Source organism: Numenius arquata, chromosome 8 (genome assembly GCF_964106895.1).
Source record: "Numenius arquata chromosome 8, bNumArq3.hap1.1, whole genome shotgun sequence".
Taxonomy (NCBI): Eukaryota; Metazoa; Chordata; class Aves; order Charadriiformes; family Scolopacidae; genus Numenius; species Numenius arquata.
This window is the reverse complement of record NC_133583.1, coordinates 42,840,725-42,867,332: the sequence shown is the minus strand read 5'-3', so window position 1 is coordinate 42,867,332 and position 26,608 is coordinate 42,840,725. Positions and strand designations below refer to the sequence as shown.

At 36.1% G+C, this 26,608-nt stretch overlaps 1 protein-coding gene across 2 annotated transcripts in view; it reads left to right on the top strand.

Annotated features, from left to right (window-relative positions):
- The window catches only part of ABCD3 (ATP binding cassette subfamily D member 3), a 32,945-nt gene extending 6,937 nt beyond the window's left edge, over positions 1 to 26,008 (top strand). The window contains exons 2-23 of one of the 2 annotated variants that reach the window (XM_074151836.1): positions 7,046 to 7,082; positions 8,989 to 9,087; positions 10,679 to 10,767; positions 11,672 to 11,741; positions 12,611 to 12,708; positions 13,383 to 13,506; positions 14,492 to 14,548; positions 15,771 to 15,913; positions 16,263 to 16,332; positions 16,781 to 16,850; positions 16,976 to 17,073; positions 17,152 to 17,243; positions 17,779 to 17,867; positions 17,948 to 18,020; positions 19,079 to 19,142; positions 19,536 to 19,613; positions 19,708 to 19,773; positions 19,875 to 19,964; positions 20,197 to 20,316; positions 20,732 to 20,836; positions 22,036 to 22,092; positions 22,872 to 26,008. In XM_074151836.1, the coding sequence (XP_074007937.1) occupies positions 7,046 to 7,082; positions 8,989 to 9,087; positions 10,679 to 10,767; positions 11,672 to 11,741; positions 12,611 to 12,708; positions 13,383 to 13,506; positions 14,492 to 14,548; positions 15,771 to 15,913; positions 16,263 to 16,332; positions 16,781 to 16,850; positions 16,976 to 17,073; positions 17,152 to 17,243; positions 17,779 to 17,867; positions 17,948 to 18,020; positions 19,079 to 19,142; positions 19,536 to 19,613; positions 19,708 to 19,773; positions 19,875 to 19,964; positions 20,197 to 20,316; positions 20,732 to 20,836; positions 22,036 to 22,092; positions 22,872 to 22,949 (1,867 nt within the window). In that variant the 3' untranslated portion in view covers positions 22,950 to 26,008. Of the gene's footprint in view, positions 1 to 7,045; positions 7,083 to 8,988; positions 9,088 to 10,678; positions 10,768 to 11,671; positions 11,742 to 12,610; positions 12,709 to 13,382; positions 13,507 to 14,491; positions 14,549 to 15,770; positions 15,914 to 16,262; positions 16,333 to 16,780; positions 16,851 to 16,975; positions 17,074 to 17,151; positions 17,244 to 17,778; positions 17,874 to 17,947; positions 18,021 to 19,078; positions 19,143 to 19,535; positions 19,614 to 19,707; positions 19,774 to 19,874; positions 19,965 to 20,196; positions 20,317 to 20,731; positions 20,837 to 22,035; positions 22,093 to 22,871 lie in introns of both variants that reach the window. The other variant, XM_074151837.1, reaches the window with a different exon arrangement.
- The last annotated feature ends 600 nt before the right edge of the window (positions 26,009 to 26,608 follow it).

The window sequence follows — 26,608 nt, the reverse complement described above, 5'->3', positions numbered from 1 at the left end:
GAACTATTACACAATCATTTATCTTGTTTTTTTTTAAAGCTATGAAAATTGCCCAGTGCCATTCTAGAATGTAAGGTCTGCAAAATACAGACACAAAGGTTGCTTAGAGGTCTCTGAAAAGCTCTGCTTACCCTCAGACTTACCCTCTTCCTTTCCATTGTGTCGGGCAGAAGCTAGTCATCCTAGAATTGAAGGTAGCATGACCTGAAATTTGTAGCTGTTCTTGCAGTTAAGCACAACATAACATTTTCAAACCCTTATTTCCTCTTCACCTGTTGTTAAACTGGAAGTCTTCCTTATCTCTCTCTTCATCAGCAATTCCCTGTTGTTAAGCTTAGCTCAGTGTAGATTGCTTCCACTGAACTTTGTTCTGGAAGGAGACAGGTATTTCTAGGGACAGTAATCCTTTAACTTTTTCCTGTTTGCTTATAAATACCACAGAACTAGTATTCCTGAGACCTTTCAGTAACTAGACTCAACAGCCTCTTGAAGGTTTTTCCCAGTTTCTCAAATAACTTTCTTCTTCAGTTGTGTTGAGAATGATCCTTTTTGAGTAACCACCATTGTTGCTTGTTTCTTTAGAGAGAATAGCTTCACTGGTACAGAAATAGAGTTAAACCCAAAGACTGAGTGCTGTGACCAGCACTTATTTGGAGACTGAAATTGCGTGGTATTATCATCAAGTTTTCTGCCTTCCCCTGTGTTACGCTGCTGCCCTCGAAGGAGGATTAGCTGCCAAATGCCTGTATGGAGTCCTGAAACTTTTTATTAGTTTCTGTAAAACATCTTGCTGTTTTTGACTGATCATGTTTCTCAATGTTGGGGAAAGGTGTTTCGTTGTATTGCCTACCTTCTGTTGGGTAAGATTTGCTTATTTATTTATCTTCAGTGAGTTGCTATTCAGTTACCATGCATGTATGAATGAAAAGTTTGGTGTAGTTGTGTCACCCCAGTCCTGATGATACTTTGCTTGTTGCGTGTATTTCTGCTGTAAAATCTCGGTGCAGGTAAATAATGGGTAGTATGCTATATCTGAGATATTGCTTTTCCTGAAATTTCTTCAGGTGATACACGTCCCGTTATCTCTCTAGCCTCTTCATGGTTTGTGTGTGTTTTGTTTTGTTTTTTAAGTAAAATCATAGAATGATTTAGGATAGAAGGCACCTCAAGAGGTCACTTAATCCAAATGTCTGCTTAGACCAGGATCCACATTGAATTCAGACTGGGTTGTTGAGGGCTTTCCACAGTCACATCTTAAAAACATCCAATGACAGATTCCACAGTTTGGACAGTTCTGGGCTCCCCAATTCAAGAGGGATAGGGAACTACTGGAAAGAGTCCGCGAAGGGCAACAAAGATGATTAAGGGATTGGAGCATCTCCCTTATGAGGAAAGTCTGAGAGAGCTGGGACTCTTTAGCCTGGAGAAGAGAAGGCTGAGGGGAAACCTTATTAACGCCTATAAGTATCTCAAGGGTGGGTTGAAGGAGGAGGGAGCCAGACTCTTTTCAGTGGTTCCCAGTGACAGGACGAGGGGCAACGGGCACAAGTTGGAACATAAGAGGTTCCACTCGAATATGAGAAAGAATTTCTTCACGGTGAGGGTGACAGAGCCCTGGAACAGGCTGCCCAGGGAGGTTGTGGAGTCCCCTTCTTTGGAGATTTTCAAGACCCGCCTGGATGCAGTCCTGAGTAGCATTCTCTAAGCAATCCTGCTTCAGCAGGGGAGTTGGACTAGATGATCTATACGGTCCCTTCCAATTCTAAAAATTCAGTGAAATGCTCTGTTATTTTAATTGTGATATTTTTTATTACTGTATATCCAGTTAGAACCTCCCCGATTCATGTCTGTGGTCTCTCTTTCTTCTTCTGTGTGCCCATGTAAAGAGTTTGTCTCTGTCTCCTCACTGGCCTCTTAGGTAATGGAAAGCTGCTATTTATTAGGTTCACCCAATGCTGCCTTTTCTCCAGGATGATAAAGCCCTCTTCCTTCAGCTTTTTCCTATAGGGCTAGTGCTCCACCATCATGACCATTGTGATGACCCTCTGCTGAATATTTTTTTTTTGCACTAGGGGTCCAAAACTGATCATAATATTCCTTACCATAAACGGTAACCTTTAAAAGGAGTGTCTAAGACATTGCTGTAATTAAAAGTGACTTTTCATGTACACTTGTAGTCACTGAAGTGTTAGTTTGATTTGAGTCTGGCTTCAAACACCATAAGCATAGAGGATCATTTTGAAAGAATGCTTTGTTTTTGTTTAGCATGAAGGTAGCAGTCAGAGGAAACACCATGAAAATGGATGTAGATTACACTCATGCTGTTCTTTATATTTTGTTACTGTAGATGGTCATGTGAAGCAGATGAAAGTTGGGCTTTTTTAAAATTATTTTAATAGAACCAAGTCTTTATAGAAGCTCCTTCTCTCCCCATGCCCAGTATAGAGGAAGATTTTTACAGAACTACTTAGTCTAGATATTCTGGAAGTTTATTGCGTAGACAGATTATCTGAATCAAAAGTATTTTGTATTTCATTCTGCATGATTTGTTCTTGGCTTTCTGATCTACATTGCTTCAGAAGAGTTGCTGCATCAACTATGGTGATCTATGGATGAAGTTCTGCCTTTGAAAGTAGAATTTGACTTATTGATTGCTTTTAAAATTTAAGCCTGAGACTCTGAAAGTTTGGAGATAGACTTGACTAATGTAGTAGTAATACCTGCTGAATGCAGGCAGAGGGATGTATATAACAAAGATTTTTCATGCTTCCATAGAAAATGGTAAAGAAACTATGCAGAAACAGTCTTTAAGTGTTGTTTCATCTTGGTATAATCTGCGTTCCTATCCTTATCCAAAACTATGCTTATCCAAATCAATAGATTTGGCTCAGTGTTAGAAATATTTTAGTACCATAATTTATCTTATCTCTTTTTCTAAATACTGTCTGGGTAACCGTTTTCAACAACTTCACTGTCACCACCCCTTCTTGTTTTTGAGGGCATGGAGGAAGCTCAAAAGTCAGTCGCCTATCATCTACTTGCTACTTGATGAAGTCTGTTATTTCCTTACTGTATTGGCAAGTCTTTTTTCATAACTCCCTGGCAGTAGACTTAGTTTGTCAAGCGTCTTCTGCGTGGAAAAACTGAAAAGCAAGCAGACGTTTGAGATGAGTTATAGTAAGTTAAGTAATTCTGCTACAGAATTCTGTATTCAATTGGTACAGTAAGAGTTTGGAAGAAAGCTACCTTTTATATTTCTACATGTTTTATTATTTTAGATAAATAAATTAGAGCAGTTCAGTATGCAAGTTTTAGTGCAGTTTTGAGTAAGTGTTACTGTATTAATTTGTAGTTGACTCTTGCTTTCAAAATATTCCCTCCATATGTAGACTGTCATGGTTCAGTTTGAAATCACGTTATTATTTTTAAGCTGCAAAGTTAGCTATTCATAAGTTCAAAAATGTAATAATTTACTTTCCTGGATGAGATACTTTTTTCTTGCCATATAGTCATCTTTTGAATATTTGTTCTTGTGGTCTTATTTTATCACTATACCTCTTGTCCTTTGTCACCTAAAGCAAGTTCTTGTATTTTCGTAGTATCTATAATGTAATTATTGAATTCTTTTTGATAAGATCTAATGCCTCAGGGGAACTGATGGCTGGAAGTAAAAAAGCAATCCAAATCCAGGGAACAGCAGGAGAAGAATCTCTGGACTTTATGATATAGAAGGAAAAGGGAGAAATGAATGGTGAATGGTCACTGTGCAGTTCTGACTTCGAGGTGGAGAGGAACAGAAATGTGTTCCCTATGGGACATATTTTACATCGCTGCTGAATCCAGTGCTACTCCCATTCAAACTGTCTGAAAGTTGGCTTTGCTTTGGGATCTTTCATTGTCCCAGCCAGCCCCGCTGCAGCCTCAATACATATGCTCAGGGAAGGGGTTTCATTATGAGTATCTTGTGATTAAGTGAGAGTAACCACACTAAAGAGCAAAAGTAGAGCTCTTCTGCAATCTGATAGTAGCTGCCTGAATTGTAGTAATATTGATCGGGTAAGCATGTGACGAATTGTACTAACATGAGCTGTTCATAGCTGTTACCCTACCATATCACCAAGTCAAGCATCAGGAGCACATGAGCTTCAAGGCATTCCTATGATAATAAAAAGCACAGTTTTTAACTCAAGCTGGAGAGTGATATATGTGGATAGAATAATCACTGAAGTTAACATTGCAGTAAAAGGCAGCCTTTTGTTTCTGTTCAAGCAGTCCTATCACTGTGCTGCTCAATGATGGCCCCTATACCAGAGGAGTTCTTTGCAGTAGAGAGTTTGGACAGCGTGTAGCCCTTACCTTCCTTCACCAATAAGGCTTGTGATGCTCCAGCATTAAGTAAATGAGACATCTGGAATAATAGAGAGCTTGAGTCTATTCCAAGTGTTAGAGGTCTCTGCTGTAACCAGATAGTCTTGTATTCTTGCTGACTAATTGAGGGTGTTATTTAGTCTTTAAATTCAATGAGAATGTAACCATAATTCTCACAAAAAAGTTCTACAGTATTATAATGGAGTCTGGAGTATTGCCAATAGGTATCAGAGTGAAAAAATGAGACTCTTGAGAAGGAAAAGTTCTGTAGTAATTGGCCTGTGTAAGTTTTATTCCAGGCAGAACTACGACACAGTCTTTTGTTGAAAGTAAAATGGTTTTACTTGTTAAAATAACAATGGATTAATTTGGGTTTTTTTAATGGCAAGAGCAACGTTTTTGGAGCTATGTAGTGTCATTTATTTCTCTGCTTCTAGGTAATCCATACTTAATATATAAGATAGTTTCCTTTGTTAGTGATGTATTAGTCTTGTTTTGAGCTTGCATGAATTTTTTTAGAAAAAAGAGAACAAAACACTGTTAAAGCTCTTTTTTTCATTAGGTTTTCAATTTACAAATACTTAATTTTTATTTTAAACTTTATAAGTATAAATTCTAATTAAATATGGGTTCATAATTAAATATAACATCACTATTTCTGAACAGTCCTTCCTTTATCTTTAATGGATAATCAGTTTCAGCTCAGTTCATTAGTTTCAGCTGCTGAATTTCTCTTAACAGCTACTGTAGGAAAAACATGTATGAATAAATACATCAAAGGTATTCAACTGTCACAATAATTCTGGGCATCATCATCTTAATATAGTACTATTTTAATGTATTCACTTCTGATCCTTTTAAAGCTGAAGTAGTTGTGTATTATGAGTGTTGTGACTTCAAACATTGGCAGGCCTTGAAGCAATAAAGCTAGGAATTCTTATAGCATATCTGGAAGAGCAGCATACTTTCCTGTTGCATTACAGCAAGTCGTGAATCATCTAGGGTAATTCCCACATACTTTGATAACAACTTATTCCCACCTAAGAATACTACTTTTCTCTTAGTCCCAAACCAGATGTGATTGGACTGATCCATACTAAAGGACAGTCTTTAAAAAAATAGGTCAATCTTTTGTACTTTGAAAAACTTCAGCATGTATTGAGAAGTTTCTTGTACCAGCAATACCTTGGTCCTACGTCACCAGGATGTAGTCTCTAACTAGATTCTTTTTTTTTTTTTTGGCTTTGCACACTGTTACCGTTTCTACAGATGTACTTCTGTCGTGGCCTGATTAAGTGTTATATCCCTTCTGAACTTTTATTAAGTTGTTTCTCCCCAAATCTGCCCTCTGTTGCCCTTCATGTTCTTTGTCCTGTCTTTTTGCACAAGTAGTCTTACAAGATTTTTATTTTCTCTCAGGCTTGCATCTCACAATTACTTTTAATTAAGTGTTTGTTAAACTGGCATCTCTCCCTTCTCACTTTCACGGTCTCCTCCTTCCCTTCTTTTCTCATATTCTTCTGGTAACTTGCCTCTTCCTTCCATAATTATTTCTCTTCATTGGTCAGTGACATTCATAGACATGATTTCATCCTAGATATTTTCTTTGCAGAACTTTAAAGCACAAGTGTGAAATGATGCTGTTGATGAAGTTGTGGGATAACTGGTTGTGTGGCAGTCTGCAGTTGTTCTGATGTTATAGGCAGAAGGAGCAGTGCCTTTCATAATCTCCTTCCCTGTAATTTCTTAGGTGCTGTCTCGAAAGTGTATGAATATTGTAGTTTTAAGGCAGCCTGCTCTCACTGTTCTAGTATGATGGCTGAGAAATGATAGGTTACAATTTAATATGGTTAGCTGTCATTTTTAAACTACATAAATGCATAAACAGCTTCATGTGCTTATCTGATGCTTGAATGATCAGAAGAAAAACAAACTACAACTGTCTTATGTCAGCTTGCCTTTCTTAAAAGGAGAGAAAGAATAGCATTGTACTTTAGGATATTTGGTTAGCACTAGTTGATAAATATTCTCTCTCTAACAGTTCCCTAAAAGGCAGGGGAAGGAAAAAGGACAGAATAAAAACTAGGTCCCCCTCCAGTGCACACATTTGTAGGAACTTGGTTTCACAGGATCTGACTTTTTCCCCTGCAGCGCATGTTTATGAACAAATAATATTTATATATAGTAAAATGTGTTATTTGAAAGTCAAATATAATGCAAAACAAATCTGTTTGGCTTAAGTAGATAATGCGAAACATCAAAGTTGAGTTGCTTGGATTGCTGAACCTGCATTCGTGTAGTTTTCATTTGTGGTGGGTGGAACCATGTAGCCACGCTTGCCAAGTATATGTGAGAAACATAGAAACGCTAGGAGTTCATGATAAAGAAGCCAACATAAAGCAAAACTCGATGGTGAAAGAGGGAGACTTAGTTTCCCTATGTGAAACTGGGAGGAGTAAGGTTTCATTTAAATTGTATAAAAACAGCACTTAAGTTTGACAAAAGGTAGCCATGCTGTGAAGACACTGTACTGCTTTGAAATAAGTAGATAGGGATGTAATCCCAAGCTTTCATTTTTTTCTCCTCTGAGTAGAAATCAAGACAAAGAAATGCTGTTAATAACAAGTAAAATACTTTATTTGTTAATAACAAGTAAAATACTTTTTTCCCTCTACAGCAAAAGAACTGGAAAACAAGCATTGCAGAACAGTGAGGTAAATCTTTCTTCATGTAATATACTTTTAATAGTTTTAATACTCTTTTTTTAAAAAAAAAAACTTTAAGTCCCATAATTGTAGTTCTGTTTTGGATGGAGTGATGGCTATGGTGTAAATATGGTTTGAATGGTACTTTCAGACTTGCATTGGTGAAACAAATGGAATAATCATGTTAATCTCATGTGGCTGAAGTTTGACTGTGTAATGATATGTGCTTGATGTGTACCATGTGCTTTTTCATCTCTTTGTGCCTCATGAATGTTTGAAGACTAGTGTTGCAAGTTTGGTTATATGTATAGCAACAAACAGCAGCCTTCAGATTTGGTATGACTTACATGATTTGTATTTACTTTTTATTTAAAAGAAAAAAAGTATGGAAAGAGACGTAGAGTCTAACGATTTCTTTTGGTAGGAGCTTTGGCATTTCCCTGGTATTTTGTGTGTCAATTAATTTATTTGAGAATGATGTCTTATATCCCTGTAAGTCAAGTTTTTTGTTTCATGTTCAAATAAAATAAAACAGCCCAAAGGGGAGAGCCCATAATTAGAAATATTGGATCATATTGGTGGTATGAATAGATAACTATTTTGCATACCTTCCATCTTTGCTGAAAACTTAAGAAAAGGCTTGCACTGGATAAATGTAAAGGTGTATTCAAGCATCATGTTAGCTTCTAACCAGACCTTGACTGTGCTACCTGCCATTAAAAGAGTAGAACTATAGTTGCCATGGAAAGCAGGTGTAGGCTTATTCACACAACATTCAGAGTAAATTTGTGTTTGCTGGGGCTCAGAGCTTGCACTTGTTGCATATGTAGACAATAAGTGAAGAGATCAAGTTGGGCTCTTTGTGCAAGTTTCTGTGATTTAATCATTCTTGGAAATTAAAAAGTAGAGTGCTTGATAAGATTGTCTGAGATGATCAGTGGTGAATCACAGGCTAGTTTCTTTATCTTCCCTATCCCGTCTCCGTAGTTCCAGTTCTCTCCTTTTCTTCTAGGTTTCCCCGTCTGAGTGTGTCATAGTATTACTGTAGGCATTGACAGCTTATGCTTCGAGTGAGTCTTGTGTATCAAAATAGCAGGATTAGGTTGATTAGACAGGACTTGTTTTAAGTACACATGTATACCCTTTTAGTCTGTTTTTAGGGCTGAATCCTTATGTCACAACTGTGAAAGGAAAGAAAGAAAAGATACCTGGACTATTAGCTTGTTGAAAAGATACCTGGACTATTAGCTTGTTAAAAAGTACTCAGATTAGTCAGGACAGAAGATAGGGTTATATGGACTAAACAAATGCAACTGACCCAAATAAAAGGTGTTTGAGTATAGGAGGGTTTTTAAATCTGGTAGGTTTAGCTCACAAGGAGCATATTGTATGTTTTTTAGAAGTAAAGGAATAACAAACTCTGGTTTCACTTGAAGCAAATTTGGGCTGTACAGTCAAGGAGTTTAAATCACTGATGATATAGAGAAATGATGGAAGGTGTCTTTAAAAATGCTGACTGATGGTGTCTTCTAGAGACAAGCAAATTAAGACATGACAGGTTGTATTGTAAGTTGTATTTGGATGTTTTAATGCAGTGGTCTACATTGTGTATCGCTTTTAACATACATTTGAAATAAACGCTCTTATCGTAGGAGCTACTTCCTGTTGCAGTTTGTTTGGAAAGCTTAGTTCTCTTGCTTCAGATTTGTTAGCTGTGAGGGCATACACTCCCGATTTATTACATTTCATTTAACTTGTGTGAGGAAGTCTTAAATTGGAGGGAAATACTGCAAATGCTGCAGAAGGAAGGTATCTGTCAATATCTTGGATAGGGAAAATGCCAGATCAACATTTAAATAACACATTACCCAAAAACATCTCACTTTCCTTGTTTCACTTGTTCTATTTGCAGCAGAAAGAGGGGAAGAAGGAGCGAGCAGTGGTAGACAGAGTGTTTCTTGCAAGAATATGTCGAATCCTGAAAATAATGGTCCCTAGAACACTTTGTAAAGAGGTAAGCATTGCCTGCAGTAATAAATAAAAATGAGTATTTTTGGAGTCAATTTTTCCTTTGCAATCGTATCAGAATTTCTACAAAAGCATGTACTTTACTTGAATAGGACTAAATTGTAGTACGTGTTTTAAAATTGCAACATATTAATATAAAAGTCTACATGGATATTCAGTTGTTAAATCACTAAAAAGTTGCATTCTGGTTTCAATTACAAGATAAGCCATTTACTGTCAGCTAATAACTATTGTCTGTAGCATATCTTTTAGAAGGGCATCTGAGTTTTGCCTGATTTGATGTATTACACTTCTCTGTGCAAATGTTTCCTGTCTTTAAATAGCATGCTGTTCATCCATAATTTTTCTTTTGTAACTTATATCTAGGCCAATGCTTATTAGAAAGTGAATTTGTCAAAAAGTCTGTTAGCATCATCTCAGGAAAGCTATGCAGGCTAGAATTTAGCAAGATAACATTGTTTGCCTTAGCATCTTTCTCATGCTTTCCAGAACATGTAAGAATTTTTTAAAAGAGCATTAGTTGAGCTCAGAACTTAAGTGATGAACTGTAATATATTAGAACTTGAACATACATTAGGCACAAGAGCAATGAATTCCAGTGTACAGAATGTAGAGGAAACACAGCAGCCATCTACCCTGGATGAACAGCGACCTTCAACAGCTCAGTCACAAAAACTAAGTCGATGGAAGGTGGAAGCATGGATGGGAATGCCTCTGAGAGTGCTGACAGAGCTGGCCTCCATCAGCTTCCAAAGGTCGTGGCCATCAGAAGAGTTCATTGATAATCCCCCAAAAATGAACCGTCTTTCCCGTCTTTGAAAACTGAAGCTACAGGGTGGTCAGCCTCGCCATATTCCTAGTAAGGCTGTGAGCAAATCCTGTGGCTAACTCTGGCCACATGAAGGACAAAAAAGGTGACTGCAAACAGCCAGCCTGGATTTACGAATGGCAGATCATGCCTTACTAACTTGATTGCTTTCAGTGATGAGGTGACTGGCTCTGTGGGTAAGGGAAGAACAGAGGATGTTGGATACTTTGATTTTTAGCAAGGCCTTGAGACTATGGTCTCCCCTAGTACCTTGGTAGCAAAACAGAATTGGCTGAATGAATGGACAGAAAGGTGGATGGAAAATTGGCTGGACTGTTGAGCTTTAAGATTTTTGATCAGTGGTACAAGGTATGACTGGTTACTAGTGGTCCTGTTTTGGGTGGGGAGTTGGAGTAGGTGACTTTCAGAGGTTCCTTGAAACCTATATGACCCTATGCTTATGGCAGAAAGGTGGCTCAGAATAGCAGTAACTTCTTTATCCCTGCAATCCTCCATCTTATAGGATGTCTCTAGTATGTGTATCAACCAAATATAGCTTTTAAAAAGACAAGCTTTATCCATAAAAATGTCATCAGTATTTTATTAAAAATATTGTATGCTAATGTATTTTCTGCAAAGTAAGCAAATATTATGTTAGCTGGGGGCAGCAGGGTGCTACTCTTTTCTAGTAAGTGCTCCAACTGTATCTAGCAGAAAAGTGGTGTGTTTTATCCATTGTTTAACTGTTACACTTCTATTTTTGTACTAGACAGGTTATTTGCTGCTTATTGCTGTGATGCTGGTAGTCCGCACGTATTGTGATATTTGGATGATTCAAAATGGAACAGTCATTGAAAGGTATCTACAAACTTGTTACTTTTAAACATTCTTTCTTGTGTTTTAGCAGGTAAAGTAGTCTGTCAGAACACATATAGCTTGCTTACTTACATAAAACAGTTGGAAAACTTGTATAGTTGCAGTTTTGGGGGGGATTGTTGTTTGTTTTTTAAAGAAAAAAATAATTTTTAATCAATTGTTTTTCTACTGTTGGACATAATTTTGTGTTGGTTTTTTTTTTTTACCAAAATTTACTTATTAAATGATTTTAAGTTCTTTTGGTCACATTTTGTACTCTGAAGACTCTAAATCTTGTGTTCATCTGAACATCCACAGGGGCACTTCAGAATAGCAGCATAGTGGTTCTGTGTCATAGGCTCAGACATGTTGCTTGGGTATTAGAACTGTTACTTCTTTCTACAGAGCTGTTTGCTCTTCAGAGTGATAAACACAATGCTTTCAGTCTTATTGTTTTAGAAAGTGTTTTCTAGGCCTCTGATTAATTTTATTGCTCGTGTTGCTAATTGAAGCAAGTCAGAATTTGTCTTAAAGTGTGAATTCGAAACGATACTGTATTTCAGGAGAGGCTTTCAGTGCTTTGTAGAATGGAAAGACTGCTTTGCTTCTCTGCTGTGACAAACTGTGAAAGCAAAGAAGGAAAGGAACTGATACTCTTGGACCATGAATGTCTGAGCCCTTAATGTGGGTAGTTACTTCAGGAGCAGAAAGGAGATAATTGATTAGTCTGTCACTTATCACTTAACTTACAGAAGTCTGCCCTACTTGATCCTACAGCTGATAGTACAGATTTCCACCATGATTTTTTTTTCTGTGTGGTCTACTGAGAATTTATCCACTTAAGACATGCCAGTTCATACTTTCCTGTTTCTCTTGTAACTAACTCTTAGCTGATGGTCATTTACAGTGCTATCATTGGCCGCAGCAGAAAAGATTTCAAGAAATACTTGTTCAACTTTATCGCCGCGATGCCTGCTGTAAGTGCTTTTCTTGTGCTGGCTTTTTAGTAGAACATGTTTTAAATGTAAATTAAGAAATTGACAAAAAGAGCTCAAACGAGTGTCTTAAAACCCATGGAAATAACTTGTTTTACATGCAGGTCTGTGTTAAGACACATTTCATTTTCTGGCCCCAGTGTGTTGGGAGACTTTATCAGCATGTTTCCTTATTGATTGCAACTATTTTTCTGACATATCTTTAGGTTTTCAGGTTGGTTTTGTTGATGACAATTTTGATAGCTTAACGTTCTGTCTGTAGTACTGCATAATAACATCTTATGGATTGGATAATGTTTCAACATTGTAGATTTGGGATTCATCTGACACCACTGAAAGTGAAGATTTATTTTTAGTCTTTAATTTTTATATTTCTTACAGCTTCTTCTGAGATTTGTTATGTTTTTTTCCACCCTTTAACTTTCCTTCAGCGTGTCAACATCTCTGACCTGCACCAGATAGAAATAATTGTTATTATCTAATAGATAATGTACCTGGTTTACAATATATTTAAAAGTTAATTGATCGATTTAAGCTAGTGATTGTCAAATGGTGGCTCTTTTCTAAATCTTATCAGAAGAGCTGAAGATATGCTATATGAACATAGTTTTATATTAAATATTTTGATGTGGTGAGATCCACTGGGAACTGGAGTTTCCAAAAATGTAGACAGAAACCTAATCAGTGGTCCTGCAGATGCTGTATGGTTGGTCCTAGGTGGGTTAGAAGTCTTATTGACTTCAAGGGGAGAATTCACCTGTTCTAAAGCATTTGCACAGTTTACACTGCAAACTGATCTAAGTACAATAAATCTTGTTAGCTAAATATTGAAATACTGTCTCTTATTTTAGATCTCTTTAGTGAATAACTTCCTGAAGTATGGTCTAAATGAATTGAAACTTTGCTTCCGAGTAAGACTTACCAGATACCTCTATGAGGAATATCTTAAGTAAGTAATACCTTGTTAATATCTAAAGGTTTTAAAAACTAAATTGATTAAAATCAAACCAAATCATTTCATAATAATGAGGTAGCAAGGTGCTTAATAGGCTAGGTATACTGTTTAGAAAAACATTTAACTGCATTTAACATGCAGTTAAAGATGAATGTCTTATCCAGGTTTTATAGATACTGATACATAGATACAAAACCAGCAAAGTTGGCTCAATTGAAGGGAAAAAATAAATAATGCACTGTACTGCTCCCATTACTGGGTCAGCTTCCAAAGTACTTGATTTGCTTTAATATAATAGTCCTGCTAATAATCCTGCAGACTGAATTGGATGAGTGAACTTGAGTAGCTGCTTGTGTCCTTCTGCAATGAATTTTGGTTGTCAGGTGTGCTGATGCAGAGTTTGGGAGGTTTTTCTAGCTTGTAAGTGCAGCAGCAATGCATAGACCAGCATGGGTCTGAGCTTCAACTAGGACATCCTGAAGCCTAAGCGGTTCTGCAGGATTTAATGTGGATCTGGTCAAGCAGAAGCACAAGCTGTGTTGACCCCATACAGTCAATTAATGTTTGAACTACTTTCCATCTCAGTTGTATGAAGCAGGGAGCTTCCAATTGTTTGAGATCCCAGGTAATTAATTTTTTCCTCCCACTTAGCTGTTGTTTTGTTTCAGAGCTTATACGTACTACAAAATGGGAAATCTGGACAACAGAATAGCTAATCCAGATCAACTCCTTACACAGGATGTCGAAAAATTCTGCAACAGCGTAGTGGACCTGTATTCGAACCTTAGCAAGGTCAGTCTTTTCGGAGAGAGCTTTGAGTATTAGCTGTGGACATCTAGGATGTGATGTCAGAGCTCAAAACAATTGCTTAGGTTTATACGTGTATTGCTTGGAGCATGGTGCTAAAAAAAAGTTGTTTATGGTATCATATTATTTCACACCCCATGTTTTCCATGAACTGTGCTAAAGCACTGTTGTTGGTTGTTATAATTTGTATTAAATTTTCCTTTAAAGAACTTACCGCATTCTTTTGCAGTTGAGCAGTGATGAGTGCACTTTCTCAGTTAGAGTTAGGTTTCAGAAGAAAACCAATGGCTAGCTTTTAGTTACGTAGGAATATTATTTTGGATAGGGAGGTGTGATGGAAAAAGCATTTCTCTCTGTTTCTGGTGTGAATTTTAGGGATTTTAGGTAATGAAGTAGAATACTGTTGAAATTTTTAGGCTAAATTTTTTTTGATGCTATATTGTTCATACAAGCAGAAGCATTAAGCAAAATACAAGTTGATGTGTTCAAAAACTTCTTGCTACAAAACCTGTAGTTTGGCTGCTCTGGCTTTGAGAGAGAATGTGTGGAACAGGATGCTTGCAGATAGGAATGTTGCTTCTGTCAGGTACATAGCCAGCTATATGGCATTGTCCTTCTGCTCACTATCACAATCACTTCAGTTAAATAATCATGGGGTCTAGTCAGCTTCTCTTGGTGAACAGAGTGTTATTACAGACCTAAAATAGTGAAGTACTTTTTTGTGTGGTATTTACTTCATCTGAATATCACGATGCTTTTCTGTTCAGTTGTTAGGTGAATGTTTCAGTAGAATGTCATGTGACTGAGATTCCTTTTGATTTAGCATTTAGTTTGTATAATGTGTTAACCAGTATTGTGCTTTTAATATGGAGCTATAACTGTACTTGGGGTGGTCGGTGGTTTCTGGATGATTCTATATTTGTTCTATGTTTGTGTTCTGATTTTTTTTTTTCCTATGCTTCTCTTACAGCCCTTCTTAGATATAGTTTTGTACATCTTCAAGCTAACAAGTGCAATAGGAGCTCAGGTAAACTGAGTGGATTTTTTTAGCATAATAAGCAAACTTTCTGTTCTTTGGTTATAGCCTTGTATCTGCTTGGAGCCTGAGGAAAACTCTAGATTGTGTTGATAGATTCATCCATTACTTGAAGCGATATACTGAAAATATGTTTTTACACTTAGTGTTTTGTATACCTTAGTGCTCTCTTTCTTGAGGCAAGCAAAATAAAAATCAGAGTTTGCAGGCATTTGATGAACAATTTGAAGAAACAACAAAGTTCTTTATTTTCTTCTAGCAGTTACTTAGGAATCCCATTTAGTACAGTACCCTCTGGATGCTTATATCTTGTATGACTTCCATTTAAGGGAGAAAATAAGTTGTCTGGGTTTTTTGCAGCCTCTGGGAGGCAAGGGAGCCATTGCTTGCATTGAGCTGTATAACCATTATATTCCCCCAGTAAGCTGAATCATTTCAGAAATAATTCTTCGGCTTATTAAGATGATGTGTTATCGAAAACGTTCAAGGTTTGACAAGAAGTATCTCTGGGACCTGTGATGTAGATTTTTCTTGAAACAGACTGCAGTAAGGCTTAGCTGAACCTAGGTAACTTTTCCAGTTTCAGATGTCTTTGCATTGCTCTCTGTTAATACAAGCAGTTTATGCCAAATTGAGTTTATACCTTTTGGTTTTATGCCGTGCCGCACTTCAGTAATATTTAAGCATGTGATTTGGCAGCCCTGGTCTACTGAAGCTTAGGATCCTGAATAATGAGAGATCCCTACCAGGGCTGCTTGAGAGAAGCGAGAAATGTGTTGGAGATGAATGGATCAAAGACGGGAATGGGATTGAAATATTGACTGCTATGACAATGTAGCAATATAGGAAAAAAAAAAAAAAAAAAAAAAAAAAGAAAAAGTAGGTAGAAATGAAGGAGAGGAAAGGACCAGGATATTAATGAAATAAGGTAGGACAGCAGGACACGGAAATTGCACTGGGTGGTGGTAAAAACTTGAGTAGGAGTCTGGGATGGGAAGGCCATCTGGGGATAGAGAATTAGTAAAATCAGTGAAAATATCTACAGCACAAAAGAAAGGAAAACAGTGGGAATGACAATAGTAATTGAATTGGTAATGTAAACACACAGGAGGCAAGAATGAAAGGATGCATGCTTTCTGTGTATTTTGAATACAAATGTTGCAATTTGAGACTATCTAGATGGTAAGCCTGTATTCTTTTCTGATATTCACAGGGTCCAGCTAGCATGATGGCATACTTGATTATTTCAGGTTTTTTCCTTACACGTTTAAGGAGACCAATTGGCAAGATGACTGTTATAGAACAAAAATATGAAGGGGAGTACAGATACGTCAACTCACGGCTTATTACAAACAGGTATAGATTTACTTGGATGTCAAGGTGGAAGAGACGCAGTAATACTGTGGTGTAAAGGGAAGCTGTGTTAAAATATATTTTGAAATTCTGATGCTATCAGTTCTGAGCTATGTGTTTGCCTCTTTATGCAGATTATTATTAAGTAATTTGTATGTGCATTGTATTCCCAATTCAAAAGACAAACTATAGCTGGTGTATAATAAGCTTATGTTCCACTATTGTGAAAAAGTACAAACTCTTATTTCATAACGTAACTGAAATTCCTGTGTTTTATGGTTCACTTTTTCAAAGACTGTCCGTAACAAAATGAGGTTGCATTCCTGATGGGTTTTTGTTTTCGCTTTTTTAGTGAAGAAATTGCTTTCTACAATGGGAACTTGAGAGAAAAACAGACTATTCACAAAACGTTCCGTAAACTGGTAGGACTTCTTTTATCTTTTAAAACATCTTAAACAAAGCTTTAATTAATTTTGTCATGGTGATTCTTGACATATATTAATATAAATTGAATTGTAGTGGCTTGGTGTTTATGCTGCTACAGTCACCAGGTTTAAAAATTAATTAGTAGGCTATAAGCAGAACACAAGTTTCTTATAGAATGGTGTTTCTCTTGCCACTTACCTCATTTTCATCCACCACAGTTACTGTTCTCTCACTGCTTAGTTTCAAGTGTAGGTTGTTTGGCTCTAGAGTGCAAGGCTTTGCCAGCAGGGACACTTGTGTAGCGCTTGTCACAGTTGCAGGCGTGTTGAGGATTCTGTGATTTACTGAAAAATAAGTATGGAATCAAACGTCTGTAAAATAATAAAAGACAGTAAAACAGGTACTGATAGAGCTTAACCTTTTTCTTCTTCTGTAACTTACCAGGTGGAACACTTGCATAATTTCATCCTGTTCCGGTTCTCTATGGGTTTCATTGATACTATCATTGCCAAATGTAAGTGTTTGTCTACTGCTAATGGATTGCTATAAGTAACAGTGCTAAGCTTTTTACCTGAGAATTCTCTTTTTTTCTTATTGCTTCAATTAATGTATAGCTTAATATTTACTCTTAAACTGCAGACCTTGCCACTGTGGTTGGTTACCTGGTTGTTAGTCGTCCATTTTTGAACCTGGCTGATCCTCGTCATCAGAATAGTACTCATGCAGAACTTTTGGAGGTAAATAGAATAGAATTAAAACAATTTTCTGAATTTTGATTTTGTTAGTCCGCGTAAAGAAACTTTCTTCTACTCTAGGATTACTACCAAAGTGGAAGAATGTTACTGAGAATGTCTCAAGCTTTGGGCAGAATAGTCCTAGCAGGCCGTGAAATGACAAGATTGGCTGGGTAAGCTTAATAGTAGTTGTATAATCTTTCTTAAAGATATGTTGTTGCTGTTTCTCATCTCATTTTAAGAAGCTGACTGTAGAATGAAATGAGCTTATGATGTGCTTTGTTCATCGCAGCACCCTAAAAATCTAGAAATTAAAAACATTTTATGCTGAAAACCTATCCGAAGACATGCTAGTTACAACCACTAGTAATTTCATATCCGAGTGGTAGCAGCATACATTTTGAATATTTAATTGAAAAGACATTGTGAAATGCTCATAAATCAACTGTGTATTGATTATTTACCAAAAAAATTTTTTTAATGTCTTAAGAAGAAAAGTTATCAAATATTTGGCTATTACAGGAAAAGTTTCTTGTAATGTTCTGAATATTGGACAACGTCAGTGCAACTCTTAGAATGTAAACATCCTGTTTCTATGCTGGGTTGAATAACTTTGTCATTTTGATGGTTTAACAAAGTACTCATTAGAGCTGCTATGGATTTCTAAAGACTAATTACTTACAGGTGTTTTGTTTTGGCTTTTTTTAGTTTCACAGCTCGAATTACAGAACTAATGCAGGTTCTGAAGGACTTGAATACTGGCAAATATCAGCGCACTATGGTATCACAAGAAAAAGGTAAATGTGATGCAATATGCAGTATTTGCAGCTCTGTGTAGTGTTTTCCAGCCTCTAATACTTTTTTTTCTTAATTTAAGATGCAGATAAAAAGCAAGCTTTGCCTTTGATACCTGGATCTGGAGAAATCATCAACACTGATAACCTTATCAAGTATGTTTAAAAAGTTTCCACAACTTCAGTATTATGTTATGTAGTCTGGCTTTAAGTCTTTCCCTCTACCACTATTAATAGAGCTTTTAATACATACTATTACAGTTTGCAATTTCTGTTGTGCTATAGTTTATTTGCAAATAATTCCACCACACCTCCCACTCAGCGTTTCTATTCTGTAAGTCAATCCTTGTCCTCTCATGCTGTCTAGACATAGCCTTTTTGGTAACATTTCCTGCTGTCATTTGCAACATGACTTCCCAGACCATTTTGTTAACACTTCATCAAATTTCTTCTTAGAAATACATTGGTTACAGATTTTATTCAGTGGTATAATTTAGCTGTAAAAATCCAGAGCAAGTCTGTATTCAGTTTCAAAATATCTGCTTGTATTTCTGTATACTTGGACAGTTCACTGACGTACTCAAGTAGCAATCAATTCCTCACTTCTTTGCAGACTTTGGAGCATGGTATTGACAGAGTAGTACTATATAAAAGGTATAAAGCAAAGCCAGTTAAGAGATTAGATAGCCTCAATCTGGTCAGTGTGAGAAGCACATAGTGGAGCAAAGGGGAAAGGGGGGAGGAAGAGGGAAAGGAGATGATAAAGGTATTTTTATTATTTTAGTTAAAAAGAAAAACACAACAACAACCAAAAAACCAGAGGGAGCTGAGCATTCATTTTTGTATCCTAGAACTGTCATTCATTTTAGTGGCCAGCTGAACCTAAACCACAACAGATTACACTTCCACTAGCAGGTTTAAAATGAAATGCATCCTTAAATGTAGTTTTATATCCACAAGATGATTTGGAGACCAAATGCTTCAGAAAAATAATACATGAGGGAAAAAATATAATCTGCGGATGTTTGTTAAACACCAGTGTACCACTTTGGGTTCAAGAACTTCTTTAGCTGTTAATAGTTGGAAACTGGGACTGAAAAAAGTACTGGTAAAGTCTTGCCCTATTCCTTAAATCTCTAAGGAAACGTGCAGTATTAGCTGCTTTTAGGCAACTGCTCTTTTTTTTTTTTTTTTAAATGTTGCAATACAAATAGGTTTGATCATGTTCCATTGGTGACACCTAATGGAGATGTTTTGATTCAAGACCTTAACTTCGAGGTAAGTTTTTTTTAATATTGTAGAAAACTATATTCATATAAAATCCTAAAGTGAAGATGATAATTTCAGAGGTAATCTGATTTATAAAAAAATGTGGAAATCAAAATAGAGAGGTGCTTATGTGGTATGCTTAAATTTGAACAAAATTGTCATGTTAGTTTTTAAAAAAAGTCCATAAGCTATTTTCCCAAAAAATGTTTTTATTGTTACAAGTGTTTTCTTCCAGCTGCAGTTGGTGTTAAACCAGTTGGAAAAGAATTAATTATTGGTTGAAATTACTCATTATGAAAGTACTGTGTACAAGCCTACGAGGATACTAGCTTGGCTTATTTGTAGAAGCTTTCAGAAATTCTTTCTCAATACCCTTTTAATGTGTTTGCTTTGCATTTTTAGGTTCGATCTGGTGCAAATGTTCTGATTTGTGGGCCAAATGGGTGTGGGAAGAGCTCACTTTTTCGTGTTCTTGGTGAGGTAAGGGGACTTTTTAAAAAGAAACAGGGGAGAACCCAAAGCACTGTTGTAATCGGACTTTTTTGATCAAGTTTAAACCTTTTTCTTGTCGCAGTTGTGGCCTTTGTTTGGTGGGCGTTTAACAAAACCTGTAAGAGGAAAGTTGTTCTATGTTCCCCAGGTGAGGCCAAGTACTTCAATTGACAATAGTGTTCTTTCTTCTTACTTTGACTATGTTTAGAAATATTTGATGAACTTTTTTTTTTCCTACTTGTATCTCAGAGACCATATATGACACTTGGAACACTCAGAGATCAAGTTATATATCCAGATACTTTAGAAGATCAGAGAAAGAAAGGGATTTCTGACCAGGTAATGATCATTAGTTCATTAAGCCTTTGTCTTGGGTAGTTGAGTTATTGTCTTGATAAGTAATGCTTCAGATTTTAAAATACTGAAATTGTTATTAAAATGTAGTTTGTTTTTAATATTTATTAGGATTGATAGGGCACCAGTATAATAGTATAACCCTTTATAACATTTTTCTATAATTTCTTTATTAAGTTCACTTAAGCTCTATTTGTCATTCCTGTTTCAATAAAAGGTGCTGAAAGAGTACTTGGATAATGTCCAGCTGGGTCAAATCTTGGAACGTGAAGGAGGCTGGGATAGTGTTCAGGATTGGATGGATGTACTCAGCGGGGGAGAAAAACAGAGAATGGCAGTACGTCTCAAAAGCATAAATACTTAACAAATACCTGACAAAGGTTGGAAATGTAACCTGAATTGTAAGCGAATTTTGTTTACTAAATATAAGTATTTTACTTGGAGACCATCGAAATGTGAAATACCTGAATACTGTGAAAACAACCTCAAATAGAACCTATTGTACACAAAATTTAATAAGAAATATTGACCTTTTACCATGCCTTATACTTTGATTATATAAACAGAAGTTCTAAGGTAATTTGTTTTTCAAAAAACACAGAGCGCAGATTTTCAGGCTTCAGTGGGTGCCAAATTAAAAGAAAGTCCCTTGTCACAGTAAATTTTTGGATACTAATTCTTAGTTTAACTTCTAACACTGCATTATTTGTTGTAGTTCTGTGTCCACAGTAGCTTTTTGGTTTGCATTCCAGATGGCAAGGTTATTTTATCATAAGCCCCAGTTTGCAATTCTGGATGAATGCACCAGTGCTGTTAGCGTTGATGTAGAAGGCTACATTTACAGCCACTGCCGAAGGGTAAGCTCTTTGTTTCTGTGTTTATAACTGTGTATGTTAACAGGAAACTTAAAATTATACAAGGTGCACTCTTTCTCATGCCTAGTGCAAATTAAAAAAAAACCACAAACAAAGAACCAAACAAAAAAAAGCTTAGAAGGGTATGCAAGGGCCCTGTATGCACACTAGAATTCAATAATTTTTTTGTAGTTTTAAGGTAATTTAAATTTACATGTGGCCTCTGTACATCAAAGAGCTTTTACTAACTGTTAAGTAACAGTACTTTTCTAGATAAACTCTTAGCATGTCAAGTGAAGATTAACTAATCTAAAATTTTATACTTTTTTTATTGTTAAAGAGGTTTCTTTTGGCCAGGGCAACAGAAGTGAAAGGTGGGAAACTAGCATTTCCATCTCTCTTGAGTTATGAAAAGCCAAGCACTCTAAGATAAACATGGTGATATTAAATACAGTTTTCCTTTCCCTCTTATACTTACCTTTTTGGATTCTATGTAGTGCCATTTGAAATAGCAATAAGATTGGATTTCACACCCCTAGCTTGGGAAAAAATGGGCTTGAAATAACATTAATTATTGAGTAGCAGTATCCTCAGAATGGTAATGGAGCAAAGCTGTGCATCCACTGAAATTTGTGCTTAAAACTTGAAGTTGGAACTTAAGGATCCTTCCTTAGTAGTGAACTGACACTAGATTAGGAGTCTGCAAAAGAATGGACATTACTTATTGAAATAGTTTTACCACATTAATACCAATACGTTGACAATTTTCTAATTCTGTTTTGCATATTCTTTATATTCTGTTAATTTGAATGTTCATTTGTACTTTTGTGTTAGAGTTACTGTTGCCTAGGGGCTACTGCATGTTACTGAGAAAATAGAGTTCCTGGTTAAGCTGTCCTTGCAGAAAGAAAAAAATGTTACCGTTTTATCATCAGAGTAATTTTGTCCTTTGATTGGTGCTACTGTTAGGGATGCATAATTAACTGAGTTGCAAAGAAGCAAAGGAAGATTATTCACCTTTAAATTTTCACTTCGAGTTTTTGATTCATTAATAGCTTTTGTGGGGTTGTTTTTTTTGCTGTTAAGGTACATTTCTTTCAATCACCAGGTTTGGTGATCAGCTCAGATCTTGCTGAAAAATAAACACCACCTAACCCATGAGAAAAATTAACTTCTATATTGTGTATATTTTCTTCATGTAGGTTGGCATCACTCTCTTCACTGTCTCCCACAGAAAGTCACTCTGGAAACATCATGATGTATGTAGTCTTTGCTTTTGCTAAGGATATCTGTAGGTGGTAGGGGTTTTATTTGGCTTTCTATTAAATTGACTTTACAATTCAAGGTGTTCTTATTTTACATCCGAATACGTCATGTTCTGGTTTTTTTTTTTTTTAAAAAACCCTTTACTTTCATAATCCAGTTGCACTCTTTGAAATATTCTTATGCTTCTAGTTAGGAAGGGAAAAGTAACCAAAAATCCTTAAATGTATCTGTAAAAGTAGCCTCACAAATGTGAAAGGCTCACTAGATACTTAAGTCTTCTTTCTTAGTCTCAAAGAAATGCTTGAACTGTAATCCAAGTAAACAGTATGGAGTTTTTGCTTTCAAGATACCTACTATATCTACACATTAAAAAAAAAAAAAGTTCGTATCTAATACATGGACTTCTTTTCTTCCAAATTAAGATTTTACTATTGTTATTACTTTTTATGCAGACAGACTGTATGTATGGGAAAAAATACTGAATTAATACACAGGGATCAATGTGTACCTTAAGTATACTGTCACAAATCCCAAGATAGCAGTGTTAAGTCTAGGTGTGACCATTAACAGACTGGATGATATGAACAAAATCAGTTTAAATTTTTTTTCAAGAGGCAACTGAATTTAATGAAAAACATGAGGTGGGAAAAGCTTACCCTCTGGCTTGCTGAGTTCAAGATTTTGCATTAAAAGTACTTAAAAATATAATTTCTTTAGGCATTTATACAACTGGTAATTTCTAGGTGGTTGATAACATGCGCTTTTATTTCAGTTTTACTTGCATATGGATGGCAGAGGAAACTACGAGTTCAAGAAAATAACTGAAGACACAGTTGAATTTGGATCTTAAAGTCATGAACTGAACTGCTTCAGAGACTGGTGATTACAGGAAGTGTGTAGAGTGACAGACACTGTACAATAAAACTGCTCAGCTTGTTTTTTTAACAAATTAACTAGGATAACCCAAAACAAGCTGTTAAGCGTTTACTATTATGTAGGATATTGCTAATTGTGTATATGTTGGTTTAATTATTCATATGTACTAAGAATGTCCTTATTCTTGTGGTTTAAAAACCTGCCTAAATTAAATTGGGCTTAAATCAGTGTAACCTGATTCATCCTGGGATGCAAACCATTTGAAATCAGCTGATTTGACTTTTGTAGACCTTCTTTCCCTTCAGTGAAAAGCCCTATTAAAATTAGGGTTGCTACCTCTCTTGTTCCTGCAAAGCAGTCTTGGATTTTTGCTCTGTTCTATGCATATTTCTAAGTTATCTCACGTGGTGCAGGACGTTCTCCCATCTTCAGATCTGTGCCCTGTTAAATGAAAGAGCCTTTTCCTTGACCAAGCCTTGATATGTAACCGATACGCCCTTGCTGATAAAGAATGGACTGAACCAAAAAGACAAAACTAATTCCCTCTGCTAAAAAAATTAAGCTTGTTCTTTGCTGGATTTTGGATTCTCTTTAACATCTGGCTGTTCATGCAATTCTCTCTACTGCTCAGCAATCCCATCTCTCCAAATTTAGCAAGAGCTTCATCCTTTCCCCACCTTAGCTGCCGTTTTTCTGTCAGATAAATATTATGGTAATGAAGACTTGAGAGGAGGTTGAGGGAGGAAAGGACTGAAAAAAAAAAAAAGGGAAAAGTGGTGTTCCTTGTCTCAAACAACCTTGTACATGTTTTCAGTTCTGAAGAAATGAATGGCTCCCACAAGTAGAATCAGAGAAAAGAATGTGGGTCCAGTCGTTCTTCTCTTGAAATCAGTAGGGGTTAGAATGGACTCAAAAATGTTAATCTGTAAAAGAGCAAACTGTTGTCTGTTGTGTGTGTGTTCAGTCCTGTAATACAGCATTTGGTTTTTCTAAGTTCTTCCTTTTCTCCCTCTTCAGAAAGTCAGATCTCCTCATGGTTTTGGCTGCCCTTTGGGTCTGAGTTTGAAAGTTAAGTCGTAATGGTACTTCTATGTTTGGTCTTCTAGAGTGTGAAGACTAGAATGATGCTTTCGTCCTTCACATTTATTATCTTATTTGTCATGAGGTTTCTTGATTTCTGATACAAATTATTCACCAGTGCTTCTCGCTGTTGTCTAAGAATCTCTAGGTCCTGCTGGTTTTCTTGTTCCAGCTGCCAAATCCCTTTGAAGAAACCAAACTCTTTAAAAAGAGTTTGGTTCACTCTGTTTAAACAGAGTTTAAACAGTTTACTGTTACCACTTTTTCCATACAAATGACTACTGTGGTTGCCATGTGACTTTGACAAGCAGAAATGCAGCAAGGTGATTTTTGTGATCATGGAATAGGAAGGCATAGCTCAAACTGAATTGCTGTTTAGGCTTTAAAACAAAAATTTACAATGTGCGTTGTACAGTGAAGGTCTAGTAGTTTTTTAGTGTTCCATATAAGATATAATATAGGAATGCACTACATGAAGGCATGCATAAAATATGCAATAAATCTGTTCTCTGTGCATCTTTTACCAAGGGTTTAGATTAAAAACAAACCCACTTTTTTTATAAAATTCAAATGTACTTGGTTGGATGCACTCCTGTCAGTTAATTTTTACCCAGTTTGATTAGTTATCGTCTTTCATGTTGAAATTGCTACCTGTTAATATTTTTCCTTTTGTCATAGTTCTTGCCCATACCTGTCAGTACTACTATTCTTTCATAGTACTCAAATGCAAACAGCTAACCTGGTATAAAAAACTAGTGACCACAGTGGATTCAAAGTATAATGCATCAATGAAAATCAACAAACCTTTCTGAAGTGTAGTGTATTCAAGACAATAAGGTATCAGAATAAATTTTTGTGCTTGGTCCACAAGAAAGGAAATAGATATCTCATTTTACTAATTTTTTTTTCCCTGTTCATTCAGATTCTCACATCAACCATAAAATAGCAGGTAGCAGCATGCAGTATGTGAGGTGGTAGTCTTTTTCTTTTTTTAAATTGTAACCGTGAAAATACGGATGCGAGAGCTATTTTTTTCTTTTTGGTGAAAGTTCTCAGCACAAATGCAACTTCTTCCCTTGCAAGGGATGTTTTATTAGCCTTTTGAAGAGAGAAAGGAAAAAAAAAAAAGATCTCTAAAATGAGAAATTTGCTATTATCCTTGTGATTAGGGCAGACTTTGCAGTGAAGTAGTGGACTTGGGATACTTCAATGTATTTTTAACACTGACAAGCAAAACCACACACAGCACGCTTATATAGCACCCCAGCAGCCAATCCCAAGGTACTTTACAATTCAATTGATTAATAACAGAATTTTGTGTAATCTGAGATTTATTTTGGAAACTAAAAACAAACAAAAAAATTAAAAATCCCAACTCCATAACCAAGAGGAAGGAATAGGTTTGCCTTTAGATGCCATGAAGTTCATGGAAACTGAGGATGTTTGTATCTCCTTAGGGCCAGGACTTAGTGTTTCTAAATATACTGGAAGGAAAGAAAAATATTCTGTGTTTGATTGTAAGAGAGGCTTATAAAGAAAGTATAAAAAAGAATGATGTTTCAGAATGATATTCTTAAAAGGCCTTACATTAAAGTATTTTGAGATAGACTTGGTCTAATGAAAGATTGTAAAAAAAATCTGATGAAAGTGATCCAAGTCTCAGTTCTGTTGCAGAATTGCACTGTGATACTGTATTTTAGCTGTTAGGTCTTTTCAGTAGCACAAGTTGGAACTTTGTGAATTGGAATTCTGAACTATCTTAGTAAGACAAAGTACTGATGAATCTTTTCAGTCTCAAACTGTTGGTGCTTTGAAGATGGTACTAGTCAGATGGCTGCATTTCAACAGTGGTGGGAAACATTCCTGTATGTAAATACTGTAAAGTGCTTTGGAGGGGGAAATGGCGCTATATAAATGTAAGACATTAAGTGCCTCTGAAATAATAATAAATCTAAAGACAAAATATATCGAGGCTTTTTCTGTTTTTTGATGAGTAGGATTTTTGTAACAAAATAATGAATGCATACTTAACAAATCTCAAGTTACTTAGTTGGCTGATTGACTTGTATTCAGCTTTTAAAGTCCGTAGTACTGTCTGAAATTCGCCCCGGCATTGGCCAGATGATGTCATCCAGTTGTAGGCTTAACAAAATACCTGAGCTCAGCACTGGAAGGTATGTACTTAGAGCAATTGGATTATAGGTACATTAATCTGTTTTAAGTCTGCACCGATTCTGACCTCCACTGTACACAAACAAGAGTATTGTGTAGCATTCTTAAAGGGTAGCACTCCCTTTGGTTTGTATGCCCCAACACTTGAATTCTTCCTTATGTAGAGGGAAAACATCAGTTCCTGAAACCGCAGAACTGAAACCATGGAGCAACAAATGCAAACTGCTTTTCAAGGATCAATCCACCGTCTTTTGAGGATGTTCATTAACCTTGGTCCAGTATTTTTGAATGTTTACTAGAACTCCAGACAGCTGTCCCATCTCAGCAAAAGTTACGCTTTCTTGATGAAGACTGGGAGGTGATCGTGCTTTCTCCAGGACT